The sequence below is a fragment of the Delphinapterus leucas genome, chromosome 1 (assembly GCF_059928025.1).
Source record: "Delphinapterus leucas isolate spDelLeu-1000000601 "Yukka" chromosome 1, BTC_Dleu_Yukka2, whole genome shotgun sequence".
Classification (NCBI taxonomy): domain Eukaryota; kingdom Metazoa; phylum Chordata; class Mammalia; order Artiodactyla; family Monodontidae; genus Delphinapterus; species Delphinapterus leucas.
In genome coordinates, this window is record NC_143129.1 from 177,808,108 (window position 1) to 177,825,180 (window position 17,073).

General features: G+C 54.0%; 1 protein-coding gene across 1 annotated transcript in view; it reads left to right on the forward strand.

The window, feature by feature from the left end:
- The first annotated feature begins 1,119 nt into the window (after positions 1 to 1,119).
- The window catches only part of PADI2 (peptidyl arginine deiminase 2), a 47,907-nt gene continuing 31,953 nt past the window's right edge, over positions 1,120 to 17,073 (forward strand). Inside the window, exons 1-3 of the mRNA XM_022598484.2 lie at positions 1,120 to 1,457; positions 13,640 to 13,823; positions 14,802 to 14,874. Coding sequence (XP_022454192.1) covers positions 1,366 to 1,457; positions 13,640 to 13,823; positions 14,802 to 14,874 — 349 coding nt within the window. The 5' untranslated portion in view covers positions 1,120 to 1,365. The remainder of the gene's footprint in view (positions 1,458 to 13,639; positions 13,824 to 14,801; positions 14,875 to 17,073) is intronic.

Sequence of the window (17,073 nt, forward strand, 5' to 3'; positions counted from 1 at the left end):
ATGTGTCTCAGCCTTGAGCCCTTGTGAGCCCCGACCCTCTTATTCAGACGCACCCCGTCCCAGGGTTCCCATCCCCCTAGCAGACATACCCCCTTCCTAAACACGCATCCCCTCCAGCCTGCCACGTCCTTCTTAGAACCTCTGCCCTGTCAGGAACACTTCAGTTCCTGCCCCTTCTACCAAGAACCACTCAGTCTTATGTGAATTATCTGAACAGGCCCTGGCTTGGCTTCAGGGCTGGAAGGGTCTGGGATTCGGTGGGGGCTGCTTCAGGCTCCCACTGGGTGTCATTCTGAACCTCAGCCTCCACAAGACACGAACTGACCTCTGCAGGGGCACCGTCCTTTGCCCAGTGGCCCAGGCCAGAATGGTGCCCCCTCACTATCCCTCCACTGGAACATCAATATTTCAGTCCACCAACAGGGGTCAGATCAATCCCCTTCTCTCCAGCACCCTCAGCAGCCCAGCAGGGGTCTTCATGGACCCTGCCCAGGGGCACCTCCATCCAGGGCAGCCAGATGGCCTCCTTCACTTCCACCGGCAACCATTCCTCGCTGAGGAAGCCATGCCAAGGCTCCCGTCGCCACCCACCAGTGCCTTGGCTTGGCATTCTGGCCCTGCAGGCTGTTGAGTTCCCCACTCCCACCCCTCTCCCCACTTTCCCTCTGTAATACTGATCTGATTGTTGGGGGGCTAAGGGGGAGAGGGGGCAGGCTGCATCTGGCTTTCCGGTTTGGTCAGGAAGCTCCTTCTCCTCCTTTCCCCTTAGTTTGCAAACCCCTCCTTTAAGAAGGCTCAGGTCCGGGACCCTGGTCTGGTTCAGCGCATCCACTGGCTCTGAGCCACCGCCTCCTGTCCCCGTCCCTATGACAACTCCGTATTTGCATTATCTGCCCCGCAGGGCCGGGGGGCGCCCGGAGGGGCGGCTGGCCCTGTGTCCTGGCGCCGGCCAGCTGGGGGCCCACTGAAAGTATGTTGAATGAAAGAATGAGCAAATCAACCAGTGAAAGTAGGAAATTGGCAAATGCTGACATCACCCAGACCATGGGGGGCGGGGGAAGGGTTGGGGTGGGCCGGGGGGGGGGAGGGGAAGGGCTGGGAGGCCTGGGGGTGGGGGGAGGGCTGGGGGGCCTGGGGGTGGGGCCCCGCGGGAAGAGTTGTGGGGGGCGTGGCCACGCTTGACGGACGGGCCCACAGCCCACTGCGAGAGGAGGCCGACGGGCCGCTCCGCCCACCGGCGGCAGGATAAAGGCGGTGCCGGGGGGCCGCGGCGCTTGCGGACTGCTGGAGGGGTTACCTGCGGCAGGTGCTCCAGGCAGACCCAGAAGAGAGAGGACTGGCACGGGGCCAGGCACTACGGGGAAGATGCTGCGGGAGCGGACGGTGCGGCTGCAGTACGGGAGCCGCGTGGAGGCGGTGTACGTGCTGGGCACGTACCTCTGGACCGATGTCTACAGGTGAGCCGGGCCTCCGCGCCGGCCCAAGACCCCCTCCGACTCCGGGCTCGGCCCGAAATCTGGGCCCAAGAAATCCTGAGACCCTCGCCAGACTCGGGGACGCAGACAGCCTGCCTCCAGCCCGAGTCGTCCCTCATCCGACGCCCCCGCGCCCAGAAATCCTAAGAACCTTGCCCAGAAACCTGACAGCCCTCAAACTTTGTGTCAGCCTCCCCGGAATCCGGAGACCCTCCCAGACACCCTGACACAGCCCCAGCACCCTTACTACTCCTTTCCAGGCGCCAGACCTTTCACCAGAGTCTTCCCACCTCTCCAGCCCCTCTCCCAGGACGACCTCAGCACCCACTCAGCTTCCCCAGCATCCTCTCCTCTTTCCCTTCCCCGCTCTCCCCTCAGCACCTCCCTTACGCCCTCAGACCCTCCTGGCTCACCACCCGCCTCAGCCCAGCCCCTCCCTCCACTCCCAGATCAGCTGAGCTTCCTCCAGGATTTGCCAGGGGCTGGGGCAGGGCCAGAGGGGAGCTGCCCAAGGGTGGAATCTGGCCCTAGGGGTTGCCTAGGCTCCAGCTTCGCCCTGTGCGGGCTGCTGGTGGTTGCCTGTCGCCAGGCACTGGCCATGAGCTCCCTGTCCCCAGATGCCTTCCCCTGACTTCACGCTGGGGTCGGGGGACCGAGAGTGTGAGGTGGAGTCTTTGTCAGAGGCGCTCTCCTGTTCAGGATGCTGTTCCCCCGGCCCTGTTCTCCTGTCCACGAACCCTGGTGGGGTGCAGGATTTCTGAGACAGCAGGACCTGGGCTGGGGGAATTGAAGTCAGGGATCCCCTGCTACCCAAGTGCAATGATCCGTCTCCCCACCATGCATGGGGCAGGTCTGGCGAAGGTGTGGCTGGTGTGAATGAAGGGGTGGAGAGTCCAGGGTGGGATCCTGCAGCCCTCTGTTCCAAGCGTTTGAAATGTTCCCCACTGCTGGCGTGGGAGGGGTCAGTGCTGAGAGGAGGGAGCATGCAGGACCCAGGGGTGGGCACCCCATGCTGATACCCTTGGGCAAGTCCCCTGAACCTCTCTGTGCCTTGAGCTAAGCTGGAAGTGCCAAAGTGGCTTACTGCTCCCAAATCATTCTGTCATCTGGAGTGCCCTGCCTCTCTCAGGCCCCCCCACCAAACCCCATCCCTGTGTCTTCCCACACATCCTCCCCAACCCATTGTCTCTGTCGCCTCCAGTGGCCCTGGCGGCCCTGCTGGCCTGTCTCTAGCCTCTTCCTCATCAGGCACTGATCTTCCCTGAGAGCAAAGGGCCTGGTCACCGTGCAGACCAGGGACCCTCTCCACTCATTGGCCCCTGGCTTCAGTTGTCCACATGTAAACCTCAGGGGTGGTTTCTGAAGGTCATAACACAAAACTGGAGTGTGGTCCAGGCCTCAGTGGCCTGGGAGCGCTCCCCTCCCTTCTCCACCCCCCGAGTCCGAACTAGGCACTGCCAGGGAGTGGAACGGGAGCCAGGACGCTCAGGTCTCTAAGCCTCAGCTGTCACCATACCCGCCTGTTTGTTCACTGCGGCACTTTTAGTGCAGCCTGAAAGGCTGGCATGGTGCCTCCATTGAGGGGTGGGGAATAAAGAAGGGGTTCAGGCTCAGGCCCCCTGCCCGCCCTCTGTCCTGGCAGAGAGAGGCCCAGCCCACGTAGGGGCAGGGAGCAGGGGAGATGTGGACTCTGGCAGGGGGCAGACATGTGACGATCCCCTTTGTCCTTTCTCAAGAAACCAGCCGCAGCCCCAGCGACCCTCACCTCCCACCTGCACTTCACCTAAGACTCTCCGCCACCCCCAAGAGAAGCAGTACAGTCTAGACCAGCGCTGTCCAGCGGAAATAGAATGCAAGCCACAAATAGAGCCACATGTGTAATTTTTAATTTTCTAGTAGCCACATTTTTAAGGTTAAAATAAGCAGGTAAACTTAGTTATAATAATATATATTTTATTTAACCTAATATATCCCAAATATTAGCATTTCAGTATGTAATCAATATAAAAATTATTAATGAGCTAGTTTACATCCTCTTTGTCTTGCTAAGTGTTTGAAATTCAATGTGTGTTTTATATTTACAGCCCACTTGTATGCGGACTAACCGCATTTCAGGCGCTCGATAGCCACAGGTAGCTGGTGGCCACTGTATGTGCTGAACAGCGCAGGTCTAGAGCAGAGCTTCTTAACCTCGGCACTACCTCATTTGGGGCTGGATAATTCTTTGTCGCCAGGGGCTGTCCTGTACATTGTAGGATGTTTAGCAGCATCCCTGGCTTCTAACCCCTGGAGGCCAGTAGCAACTCCCCAGTTGTGACAATGCCAGCAGTCCCTGGTGGGCCAAGTCACCTCCAGGTGAGAACCACTGGTCTAGTGGACAGAGGCCCCTTCTGAAACTAAGGAGACTGGGCCATTGTTACTCCTGATAGCTGTAGTGGTAAGAGCGACTGTCAGTATTAATAGCAGGAGATATTAGTGAGCACTTACAGACCAAATGCATTATCTCCTCTCTTCCTCTCCACAGACCTTGGAGGCTGTGCTAGGATCATCCTATTTTGTAGATGAGGGAAGTGAGGCTCAGAGAGGTGAAGCCATTTGCCTGATGTCACACAGGACTCAGGTCTAGTTCCGTGTGGGTCAGAACTCAGGCTCTGAATCTCCACTCCAGCCTGTGTGACCCTAAAACTAGCAGGTTGAACTGGGTGCACCTCTCAGCATGTGTCCCTCCCACCCTCCACCCAGGCCATGAGCCCACTGCCCCCGGAGACTTCACCCACTTCCAACTGACCCTCCACTTCCCACTGAGCCCTTCCCCACCCAGACACAAGGTCCTGACCCAAGACCCCACATGATGCCCCAGGGGCTCCAATCTCCAAGGAGACGCCAAGGGACAAGGTCTGGTGGACCCTGGGCCTAGTTAGTGAGGGAGTAGTGTCTTGACCCCTCACTCCTGAGTCACAGAGGCAAGTGAAGAGACCTCAACACCCACCCCTTTTCCCAAGGGCTCTGGGCCGCCTTTCCTGAGATGTACACACGACCTCCTTCCCCTCCAGACACACAGCAGGGGCCTCACCTGCCCCTTCCTCAGCAGGCCCTGAGGGTCACCCTCCCTCTCCCAGCAAAACTGGTCCTTTGGGGATGATGACCTGACCCAGCCACATTCTGAGTTCTGGCAAGCTATAAATAGATGCGCAGAAAAAAGGAAGTAGGATTTTTTTTCTAGAGATTTCCTTGGCGGTCACTGTTGAAGACACTTGCTGTTTCCTTCTGCCGCCCCGCAGTGTACTTATCTTAGATCTGGCACATGTACGCCTTGTCCCCGCACAATCTCCCCTGATGGTCCCTTTAGCTGGCAGCCGTTTCTCCGCTGGGGCTGGCCTGGGTCCCCATCTGATTCTGGCTTGGAGTTGGAGAGAGGACACTGAGTGAGCGGCACCCGCATGTCGGTTTCACCCTCCCTGCTCACCTCGGCCGGACACCCCCCAAGCCTGGAGGGATTGGAGAAGGGGCAGCCTCGGAGTAAATTAATGGGGTCATCGCGCTCTGCCCAACTCTCCCGCAGACTAGGCTGTGCAGACAGCTTCTCCTATCCCTCCCTGGTTCATGCGTCTGTCCTGGGGCGTGAGAGTTCTCAATTGGGCAGGTGTCCCCTTCTCCCTGGTGGAGAGAGGTCAGGACCCGTACCCTGAGGTCTGCAGGAGCTTCAGAGCAGAGACGATGGTATCAACTATCTCTTGCCCCTCCAGGACTTTCTCCTGGTTACATTTGACTCATGACGAGCCCATGAGGTAGGAAGTAGGGGTGATCCTGTGCCCCTTTCTCTGAGATACCCTAAGGCAGAGGCTAACCAGCCATTTCTCCCGGCAGGGTCTTGCCCATCACTCTCTGGCAGAAGATAGGAAAGGTGGTACCAGGGCAGGAATTCCTAGACATCAGCATAGCAAAATGCTGGAAAAACAGGGCATGGGGCAGTTACATATCCTGCCTTGGAGGAGAGCCTGCCGAATCTAAATTAATCCGCATCTCACTCCCTCAACTCGCTCAGACCCCCTCTCTCTGTCTCTTGGTTGGTCTGAGTGTTTTAGAAGGTATCCTTAGGCAAAGGCCAGGGAGGGTCAGCAGTCCGGTCTGAAGCAACGAGGACTTGGTGCCTCCCCGTAGGGTGCCAAGCCCCATCTCCTGCTGACTCCCCTGTGCGCATTCCACTCCAGCCACGTTGGTTTTGTGGATGCTCTTGGCCCTTGAATGCACCCCCCTCATCCCCACCTCAGGGCCTCTGCAGGTGCTGTTCCCTCTGCCTGGAACACTGTCCCCCAGACCTCTGCGAGCCTGGCAAGTCTCAGCTCACGTGACCTCCTCCAAGCAGCTTTCTTGACTCCACCGCATTTCGCAGTGCCCGACCCAAAGCCCCTTTCACTCCCTACCTCATGACTATTGTTTTTATCTTTGCAGATCTTATTATTTACTTAATATTACTAGCTAACTTATTCTGTACCAGGCAGCCTTCTGGGCACCTTGCACACGCATCTCACGTGTACTTAATAATTTACATGTGTTTAAACCTCACAACAACTTTATGAGTTAGGTGCTATTTTGGGGGAAACTGAGGTAAGGGATGTTTGTCCAAGATGGCATGGCTGGTAAATGGCGGTAGTGTGGAGACCAGGCCCGTGACTGCTCTGCTGGGCCGCCTGCTAGGGCTCGTGTTTTAGGCTCATCCTCTCCCTACTCGCTGTCTTCCTTCTTCCTGTGAGCTTCCTACCCTCAAGTCACTGAAGGGCCCCTTGGCTGGCTGAATGGATGGATGGCTGTGGCCAGGGATGCATGTGGACTGGCCTATCGTTGGCCTGTCACTGGGCTCTCCACCCCCGGCCTCAAGGGATGGATACCGTTGGACGGGCCGGTGGAAGGTCAAGGGCATGTGGCCGAGTTTGGCCAGAGCAGCACTTGCTCCTGAGAGAATGACAGGAGGTAGCATTCAGGCCAGGTCAGGTGGCCCCATAAATTAGAACAACACCCAGAGCCCTCGACTCTACAAAGGAAGCCCTGCCAGGAGCTGCTCCAGGGCCTGGGCATCAGGCTGGCTCCCGGGCAGCGGCAGGGTCCTAAGGGGCAGCTGGCACCCTGTGGTTCGAGCCCACAGCCCCCTGCACGGCTGGGGTCCCTGAGAGCCTTGCCTCCCTACCCACAGGGCCTGAGCACAGCGGCAGGGGCTCACCCCAGTGCCCACCCCCGGCTGGACAGGCACACCTGTTCAACTTTGGGGGAGGCCAGTTTTCGGAGACAGCTCTGTCTTGCCCAGCCGGGCCCAACCCCATGCCTGGGGCTTTGACTGGCCCAAGCCTGCTTATGCTGGTCACTCACCCAGGAGCCCAGGACAGAAAGCCAGCCTTTGGTCTCCCCTCTCTGGACCTCTGAGCCCCACGTGCAAAATAAGTAGGGGGCTTCTCATTTGATCCTCTCCTGAGCCAGGCCTGACAGTCCCCCTCCCCCCCCAGGTGTCCCTACCTGAAGGACCTTTAAGGAGGACTGTAACCTCTGGATCCTCTCCCAGGAAGGGAGCAACCAGGCCCGGAGCTCGGAGCACTTGAGTTTACCCCACACCCTGCCCATCTCAGTCTGTCCCTGAGACTCAGAGCAGGTGCTTGCCCTCTGTGGGCTTCAACATGCTCATCTGTAAAATGGAATGACATTAATACAGGCCTCATGGGGTTATCGAAAGGATGGACTGAGGTCACGTGGGCCAAGGGCATGAAACAGTGCCTGGTACATAATACTCAGTAAGTGGTTATCAGGAATTAGTATTGGGTTTATTATAATATTATTAAAACAAATAATAATGAACTATGGCCTCAGAAAGTTTATAACGTTCATGGGAGAGAAATGTTGAACAAGTGTTAAGTGTTGTTTGAAGCACCAGCAAAGGGAGGGAGAGATGAGTCCTGGATCATAATAGGATCAGGGAAGACTTCCTGGAGGAGGTGGCAACCTAGCTGAAGGGTGGACAGGGGTTCACAGTGTGACCAGGACAGGCCATGCAGGAGCAAGTGTACCTGGCAAGAAAGTCGGGACACGTAGGGGCAGAAAGGGCCTAGTTTCTGTAGCCTGGAGTGTAAGACTAGAGGGCGGATACATTTAAACTGGGGCTTTGAATGCCAGGCTCAGGTGTTAAACTTTGTTCTGCAGGCAGGAGGGAGTCATTGAAGGTGTCTGCGGAGGGAGTGACCATAGATTAGATTGTTTCTTCCCTCAGCAGAGGGACCTTGGGCAGCTGGAGGCACCAGTGCCTAGTGAGAGAGGCTGCTGAGCTTACCAGGCACAGAAGAAGGCTGGCTGAAGACAAAAGTCATGTTTTGTCTTCACCCATCCCTGTCCAGACCAGCTACCCACCCCAGGCCTCCAGCCACCACCACACCAGGCGGCTCCTGGAGGGTGCTCGCCATGGGGTTGCACGCCAGGTTGGCACCCACAGACCCCCTCAGATTCCTGCAAAGACCCAAGGACAGGGTGTTAAACCCAGCCTGCCGGGAGCTGGGCTCACTGTGGAGTAAGCCCCGCTGGTGTTAACAAGGCCCAGGGCAGGCAGACAAACTGGGAGAGCCAGGTGCCAGCGAGCAGCAGGCATGTACTGCACTCGAGTCCCCGGCTGAGTGAGCATCCCAGCCCTGCGAGGCCAAGCTGGTCACCCTCCCCACTGACTGAGCGAAGACCAGAGAGGCTGACTGGCTCCCTAGAGGCCACACAGCATTTGTGGGGCTGAGCAGATATTAGGTCACAACACCCAGAATTCCCTTGGGCCAGGCACAGTGAACATCCCTCTTCTATCAATACATCTGACACTACTTTCCAGTCTTGCTCAATGTTCCTTTGGTTGACTCCTGAATCCATTGCCCACCCTGCACCCTGGTGGATCTGTCTGCAGTGCAAAAATGATCACGTCTCCCCTGCTCAGAAGCCTCGGTGCCCGCAGGAGAATGGCCAGCTCCTTGCCATGATCTGGGTCCTCTCCCCCCACCCCTCTCCCTCCCCTTTGCTCCCAAACTCCAGCCACGTTTACCTCCTTCCAGTTTGTTGAACATGCTGGGCTAGCTTCCACCTCAGGCCATCACCCAGGCTGTCCTTGCTGCCTGGAAGTCCCTGCTCCTCTTCCTGTCTTCGCTTTGTCCAAATTCAGCGGTTCTCACACTGGTCCCCCGACCAGCAGCAGCAGCATCACCTGGGAGCTTGTTAGCAACGCACTTTGCTCCCACTGTATATGTGTATCAAGTCACCCTGTCATACACTTTAAATACATACAATTGTATTTGTCAGATTTTCCCTCAGTAAAGTTGGGGGCGGGAGAGAAATGCAGTTTCCTCTGGCCCCACCCACCCCATCTGCTGAATCAGAAACTCTGGGGGTAGCCCGACAACCTGTATTTTAACAGGCTCTTCAGGTGTTGCCGATGCAACTCGAATTTAAGAACCACTGATTTAACTAATTCTTAACTATCGTTTAGAGTGTAAAATTTAAACTTCAACTCAAACGTGCCACTTCCTCCAGGAATCCTTTCTTGACCTCCAGGCGAGGGCTTCATGGAACCCCATACATCTCCTTTAGAGCAATTTTCACAGCTGTAATCACAGAATTGTGTAATCCGTCGGAAGTCTTTCTCTTCCACTGGAACATTTGCTCCATGGGCCCCGGGAACATATTATCTTTTTTGCTCTACCCCCCAGGACCTAGTATACGCCTGGCACATAGTAAGTGCTCAATAAATACATGTTGAGTGAATGAATGACCACATAAGCAAGTCCCCTCTTCCAGCCCTTCCTGCAGCAAACATTTACTTACCGTGTGTCTGTGCTAAGCCAGGTGCTGGAACAAAAAGAAAATCCAATCTCTACCTTCAAGGAGATAAACTGCCACAAGGGGAAATAAACATGGATGGAGACAAATCAATTGAGTCGTCAGGGATGGGCAGTTGCCAGGCAGAGAAGTCAGGGGAAAGCACTACAGGTAGAAGGAGCAGCATATGCAAAATGCATGGTGAGATGAAACCATGCAGGGAGTTGAGAGGGTGGGAGGAGTTGCAGGAAGTGAGGCTGGGGAGTCCAGTTGAGATGCGGTGACTAAATGCCGCTGGGCGAATACCAGGCTACAGAGTTTGGATTTATTGTTTGGTAGACACTGAAGAGCCATTGAGTATTTTCAAGCAGGCAGGTAACCTGATTTCTTTTTTTTTTTTAATCACTCTGGTAATACAGTTTGGGAAACCAGGAAGGGTGGGTCCACTCATTCGTTTATTCCCAGAATATATATTGAGCATGGTCACGTCCTGGGTACTGGGCTATGGGGGGCAGTGCAGATGTGGTCCTAGCCTGTCCTTCCATCTACATATCTTTAGCCTCTTTTCCATAAGCAGGAGGTCATGGCCACCACCATCCCTGCTCTACTTCCCTCCGTAACTTCCTAGGCCCCTCCCTGCAGCATCCAGGGACAATCAAGGTGGCGGCAGCCCCTGGCTCTTGGGTTTCTGCAGGGGATTCTGAGAGGTTCTTCCTGGGGAGGGAGGGAGGCAGCCATCCGGAGCCACGGGGGACAGCCACGGGGGACAATAGATGCCTTTGTTACTTCTGCCAGGGCCGCTGGAAGAATAGTTGTTTGCTCAGCTCAGAGCAGGACTGGTGCTGGGGTGGGAGGGTGTGAGTCCCCAGAGCTCCAGTGTGGGTGGGGCGTTAACCCCCGAGCCTCTGCAGCCTCCTCTAGTTTCTAACTGGCTCAGAGGAATGAGGGTGGCAGGAAGCATCACTTATATCTCACTCTTGTCAGAATCGAGGCCCTAAAGATTATCCTGCCCTGTGAGTTTATAAAGCAATTTTTTCTAAATAGAGTTGTATGCAGAAACCCATTATATGAGACAAGATGAAATAATGTGACTCTGCTTAAAGGGAGGGTGGGGATCTGGCAGAGAGATCCCCAGCTTTTCAGCACCTCCTCCCTACCCCTTTGTCCGGGCCTGCCCCCTCTGTGCTCCCCAGACTCCAGCCACCTCTGACCTGGTCCCATTCTCTCATTTTACACGTGATGAAATTGAGAGAGGAGAAACGCCTTGCCCAAGGCCACCAGCAGGTTGATGGTCAAACCCAGGACTACTCACTAGGGGAATGTTTCCTAGATCTGAGCCTACAACTGCCCAGACTCCCGTAATTTTTACCAAAAGCATATTCTACCTCTAGTACCATTAACTTAAAAATTTTCTTTAAACCAACTATTATTTTTGTTATAACTTTAAGTGGAGATCTTATATGATTACCATAAATGCCCAACCTTTATCACTTGCCATAGAAGATAATACATTTAATAAATGCATGTCTTCTTTTAAATTGTGCATCCATGTGTCACCTAAAAGCATCTCACATGGGTACCCACACCTCCTTTTGGGATTTGCTGCCTGGAGCTTCTAAAAGGTTCACCTCTGTCCTGCTCAGCTCCACCCTCTTTGCTGAGTATGTGTGATGTGCCAGCCATGTGCTAGGCCCTAGAGGAGACCAGACTCTGCCCTTGGGGGCTTACAATCCAGAGGAAGACAGACACCCGGGGTAACACCATGAGGCAAAATGCAGGTACCCCGTCCCCCGTCCCCGCCGAAGAATGAGAGACAGGAGGGATGGGCGGTCATCCTGCATCTTATGGGTCGGCAAGTGGACACTCAGAAGGAGCGAGGGACACACTCAAGACCCCCTCGGCAAGTAAGCGGCAAAATTGGGCTTGAACCCATATCTTTTGCACATGTGCTCCCAATCCAGTGTTTCTACCCAGACTCTGTGCCTCTCCTAATGCCGGATGTGAATGGAGGGCAGCAGACCACAGCCAACAAGTGTCCCCATGATGGGCTGAGGAGTTTAGAAGGGGACAGACAAGAAACAGAGTGGTTCTGGAGCTTCTTTTACAAGCTCCTTTCCCAGCCCTGGACACAGGCTGCCTGACCATTGCCCAGTGGTCTCTCCTGCCAATGCCCGAGACCAGTGGTCTTTGCCAGTAACTCCCAGAGTCTACGGCCTGGATCGAAGACACCCTGCCTGGGGGACTCTGCAAACTCACACTCAGGGCCTTGGCCATCTCATCCCAGGGCTCTAAGCACCAGAGCGCGTTGCTGCACATCTAGACCAGTGGTTCTCAAAGTGTGGCCCCTGGACCAGTGGCACCAGCAGTTCCTGGACACGTGGTACAAATGCAAACTCTCAGGCCCCACTCCAGACCTACTGAATTTCCGAAATGCTGAGAAGGGGCCAGGAAATCCATGTTTCGACAAGCCCTCCGGGTAATGCTTTTGCTGCCACTGCTACTGCTCCTGAACCTTGAGAACCACTGGCCTAAAGCTCTCATTCAACCCTGGTCACTGTTTACAACTTCAGCTGCCCCTCAGGCATGCCAGCCAAACTCTCTGGGAATGGGATCCACAGATCTGTAGCCTTCAAAACAGTGAAGATTTAAACAGCACCCCCTGATGATTCTGATGCCCGATCACAGTGGAGGACTCTTCGGGAGCCCAGGAACACCAGGCCTTCAAAATAGCAGTTGTGCCTTTGAGGCAGACACTTGTACCTGTATCTTAGTCCCAAATCCCATGAGAATCCACCTAAATCCCTCTGAGCCCTTTTCAGCCTTTAGGATAGGAACCTTCAGACTGGGGGGGCGTGGCTGGAGATTTAGCAAAACTGTCAGCCCTGGGTACCTTCCTCCTCTATCTCCCTCTCCTTCCTGTTATCTCCCCTTAAGCCAGTGTCTTAATCTGCTTGAGCTGCCGAAACAAAATGCCACAGGATCAGTGGCTTAAAAACAAAAATTTATTTCTCAGAGTTCTGGAGGCTGGAAGTCTGAGATCAGGGTACCAGCATGGTTGGGTTCTGGTGAGGACTCTCTTCCTGGCTTGCAGCCAGCCGCCTTCTGGCTGTGGGCTCACATGGCCCTTCCTCGGTGCACAAGAGATCACTGTCCCTCCCTCTTTCTCTCCCCCTCTCCTCCCTCTGCCTCTTCTTACAAGATGACCAATCCTATCAGATTAGGACCGTACTCTCATGACTTTATTTAACCTTAATTATCTTCTAAAGCCCTATCTTCAACCACAGTCAGATTGGGAGTTAGGGCTTCAACGTCTGAATTTGGGAACTCAAACATTCAGTCCATAGCAAGCAGCTCAAGCCAGTTAGTTTTCTGCCCTGAAATCTTCATGGCTTTTCAAGAATTCCAAAGTTATTTCCCTTTCAATAGAAAACCACTCCAGAACCTCAAGGAATGACTCTCAGAGAGAATTACAAGCTGTGAAAGCTGTGACAGAAAGTAGGGGTCTTTGTGAAAGAGCCAGCCCATGCTTGCCCCTTGAAGACCCGAGTTCCAGGCTTCTTCTCTGTGCAAACCCAGCGCTTTGACACCTGCCTCCTCTCTATCAGCCGAGGTCTCCTGGCCTTCAGCTCAGACACTGGACAGGGGTTGGGAGACAGGGTTCTACGCCTGGCACTCTTTGGAGCAAACTCATTCCTCTGTCTGAGCCTCAGACCTCCACCCATACAGTATCAGGTGGCTCCCAAGCTGGTTGCCTGTCAGAAACACGAGGAAGCGTGTTAAGAATTCAGATCCCCAGGCCCCACCCTGGAACATTCTGACTCAGTGGGTACAGGATTGTCCCAAGGAATCGGTAATTTTTTTTTTTTAGGCCAAAAGATGTTTTCATTAGAATACAGTGATTTTTTAAAAAATTAAAGTATAGTCAATTTACTATGTTTCAGGTGTACAGCAAAGTGATTCGGTTATATCAGTTATATGGACACATATATGTGTATATATAGTCTTTTTCAGATTCTTTTCCATTGTAGCTTATTGCAAGATATTGAATATAGTTCCCTGTGCTATACAGTAAGTCCTTGTTGTTTATTTATTTTACATATAGTACTGTGTAGCGGTTAATCCCTAATTCCTAATTTATCCCTTCCCCCACTTAAGGAATCTGTAGTTTTAACAAGTGCCCTCTTCACTACCAGGTGATTACAGTACAGCTGGGTCCCTAGAGAGACCAGGCAGCCTGGGAGTGTCCTTGCAGCCTCGTCCCTCCAGGAGTCTTCTCCTGAAGCCCCTTGTCCCACCTGCCCAGGGATCCCCGTGACCGCCCTCCTCTCTCCCTACAGCGCGGCCCCAGCCGGGGCCCAGACCTTCAGCCTGAAGCACTCGGAGCGCGTGCAGGTGGAGGTGGTGCACGACAGGCAGCCTGAGGAGGTGGCCGCCGACGGCAAGCAGCGCTGGCCTCTCTCGCCCAGCACCACGCTGCGGCTCACCATGAGCCAGGCGAGCGCCGAGGCCAGCAGCGACAAGGTACCGTGGCCGGGGAGGCGCCCCTGCGAGGGCCGCGGGAACTGGGGACCGATGGTGCTGGCATCAAGACAGGCTGGACCAGCGCTATTGATTGAAGCAGCATGAGGGCCACACGCGTCATTTTATGTTTTCTAACAACCACATTAAAAGAGCAAAAAGAAACAGGGGGACTTAATTTTGATATTTTTTCCTTAACTCCATCATCAAAATATTATCATTTCAACATGATACCAATGTAAAAAAATTAACAAGCTAGCTTACATTCTTTTTTCACAAGTCTAAACCTGCTGTGCATTTCACACCTGTAGCACATCTCAATTCGGACTTGCTACATTTCAAGTGCTCAATAAACATTCGCAGTAGTGGCTATGGTATTAGACAGCCTGTTGTTAGATCATAGAATGATGACTTCATGGCAGGTTAAAAGCGTGTGCTGCTGAATGACCAACTATTAGAATCATTGGAAGTTACAGCCACAAACATCCTTGGTCTCATCGTGTATCAAACGGGATGCTGAGCGCCCACGCAGCAAAATGATTTACCCAAGTGCTGGAGCCGAGACCAGACTCTCTCTTCCCTAAGTTCTCTAATTATGAACTTCACTGTGTGCCCCATGTCAGTGATGGCGCTGGGCGTTATCCAGTAAGAGCAACCTAAGCCCCCTCGTTGCTTGGCGGCAGCTAGACACACACCAAGGCCGATGTGCGGCCCCCACAAGCAGCAGAATGCACCAGGGGGCAGGTCGGCGCCCTGGATGCACTCTGAGAAAGGGGAGTCCCATATCTAGTTGGATAATCTGAGAAAAACAGCCCACCAACCCAGGAGTGCTTCCTGGAGGAGAGGGTTCAGATGTTTAGAGAGGGTCAGCTTGACAGGCTGTGAGGTGTGAGGGAGGGAGGTGGTCATTGCAGATCTTCCTGCCTGTGATCTGTGATCTCTGCCCTTCTCTCCCTCCCAATGTGTCCCCTCCCTGTCAAGGTCACCGTCAACTACTATGAGGAGGAGGGGGTCACCCCCATCGACCAGGCTGGGCTCTTCCTCACGGCCATTGGTGAGTGGACATGGCTATGGCCTGGGTGCCTTTGTTCCCCAGGGGCTGGCATTGCTGCTCTTCTCAGCAACACTTGGGCTGTTTTCAGTGCTGCTGACCTGGCACTCAGAGCTTCCTCTGAATAATGCAGGCCCGAAAAGTGATGCCACACGTGCCCAGGCCCTCCTGTCCTGGGGTGGGGATGCTGCAGGAGCAGGCATGCCTTGGTCTGCCAGCGACTCACCCCAATGTCAGGGTCCACATCGCAGGCTCTGGGGGCCATGGAGGAGAAAGAGCAAAGTCTGTTCCTCTCCCGCCTCTCCCCTGCAGCCTGGAGAAGAACTTGCCTCTCATAGTGAGGGGAGTGACCTGTCTACAAAACCTGTGCTATCCTCAACAATCCAAGCTACACACTTGCCTTCCCCAGACCCAGCCCAGGGACACAAAGATGCAGCCTGGGTCCTTAACTCACCTAGTCCAAGCCCTTCATTTCATTCACAAGGACACTGAGGCCCAGAGAGGTTAGGGAACTAGTTCAAAGTCACACAGCAACTGTGTGTGCTGGCAGGTTGGGTCCAGAACTCAGGATCATTCCCCTCCTTGGTTCTTTCCATTTGCAATACACTCCCCTGCCCTGGATGCCAGGGCACATTGGTTGTGGTCTTCTGAAGCTTCATTCACTTGACTCCTCTGCAGTGGAGATATTAGTTTTTTAAATTTTACATCAGATAATGTTTAAGCCAGGGCGACATTTCAGTGGGTCATTTTGTCCATCCAGCTTCAGTTTCACATTGATAGAGTGGCCACATGTCAGGGGGAGGGAACTACCAGTTACTGAGAGTCAACTATGTGCTGAGTGCTTTAAAAATAACAATATCTATTTTCTGAACACCTGCTCTGTGTCCGGGACTTTGGTGAAGAGGTGGCATTTACTGAGCACCTACAGTGTGCCAGGCTCCAGTACTAAGTGGTTTACTGTCATGATCTCAATGTATTCTTACATCTGTTCTGAGAATACACACTAGTATTGTCCCCATTTTACAGATGAGAAAAATCAAGGCTCCTAAAAAAAATAAAATGAACAAAAACTTACCTGAGGCCACAAACCCTGAAAGTGGTTTGTGGGACACCCCACCATTTCAATTATCTCACATCCTCCAGGGGTCTCAGAACTGTCCCCACAAAACAACTAGTTGCCAAGCCAGCCCCTCCTTCTCCAACCCTGTGTCTTTAGCCACTGAAATAGGCCCAACAGCAGTGCTCTCCTGCTTCTGAGCTTATTCCCAAACGGGCTTCACTGCTGGCCACCTGCCCTTCTTTCCGCACCGAGGGAGTGAGTACCTGGCCTTGGGGGCGGAGGGTTCCTCAGGACAACCTCGGGGGGCCTTGGGAGATGAAACCCAAGCCTCCCGAGTCGCAGCTGAGGGCTGGCACGTGTGTCCACCTCACGGGCACACGGTGCCCCCAGATTGTCTCAGGTGACCGTCCCTGAGGAAACCTAACCCCACAGAGACAAGGACACCTGAGGACATTAGCAGGAAGGGCAGTGGCCAGAGGCCTGGCAGAGAAGGGAGATGCCCAGGGGCTGACGACACCACGAACGAGACTTCCACCCTAAAGCACGGCAGACTCGGGATGGACGGCAAAACAGTGCACTGTAAGGAGGCAGGGCTCTGCTAGGAGACTCTGAGCTTGTGCTCGGAGCAAGCCTGTCAGGGTGCTGCAGGCACGAGAGTCCGAAGATACCAAATACGCACGTGATGAATGACCAGGCTCATCCTTCCGGGGTTCCGAGGCTGTGCTCTCACTGAACAATGATTTCTTTAACTGCCCCAAGTTCCAGATATTTAGGTTCCGTGGGTCAGTGAAGTGTCCCCTCTTCCCCCCCCCCACCAAAAAATAGTAAACCTGACCATTTTGACACTTGGCCAGAAAGAAAAGACAGGAATAAAACCATTTACCATCAATTATCACCATCATTTTAACATTTTAACACCTAAAGAGTAGGCAGGGCATAATCTCAGAACAAAAGACAGTCGTTTACATTGCAGAAATAAAGCTTTATGAAAAACTCACCCCATTGAACTTGCGTTTCCTGTTCCACCAGCAATCCTAGTGAAAATTGGGTTTCTTTTGAGACCCACTGGTCTATCTGACCCCTCCGGGTCCCATATTCCCTCAGGCATCTACCCCAGGAGCCCCTGAGCCCCATGCCCTGAG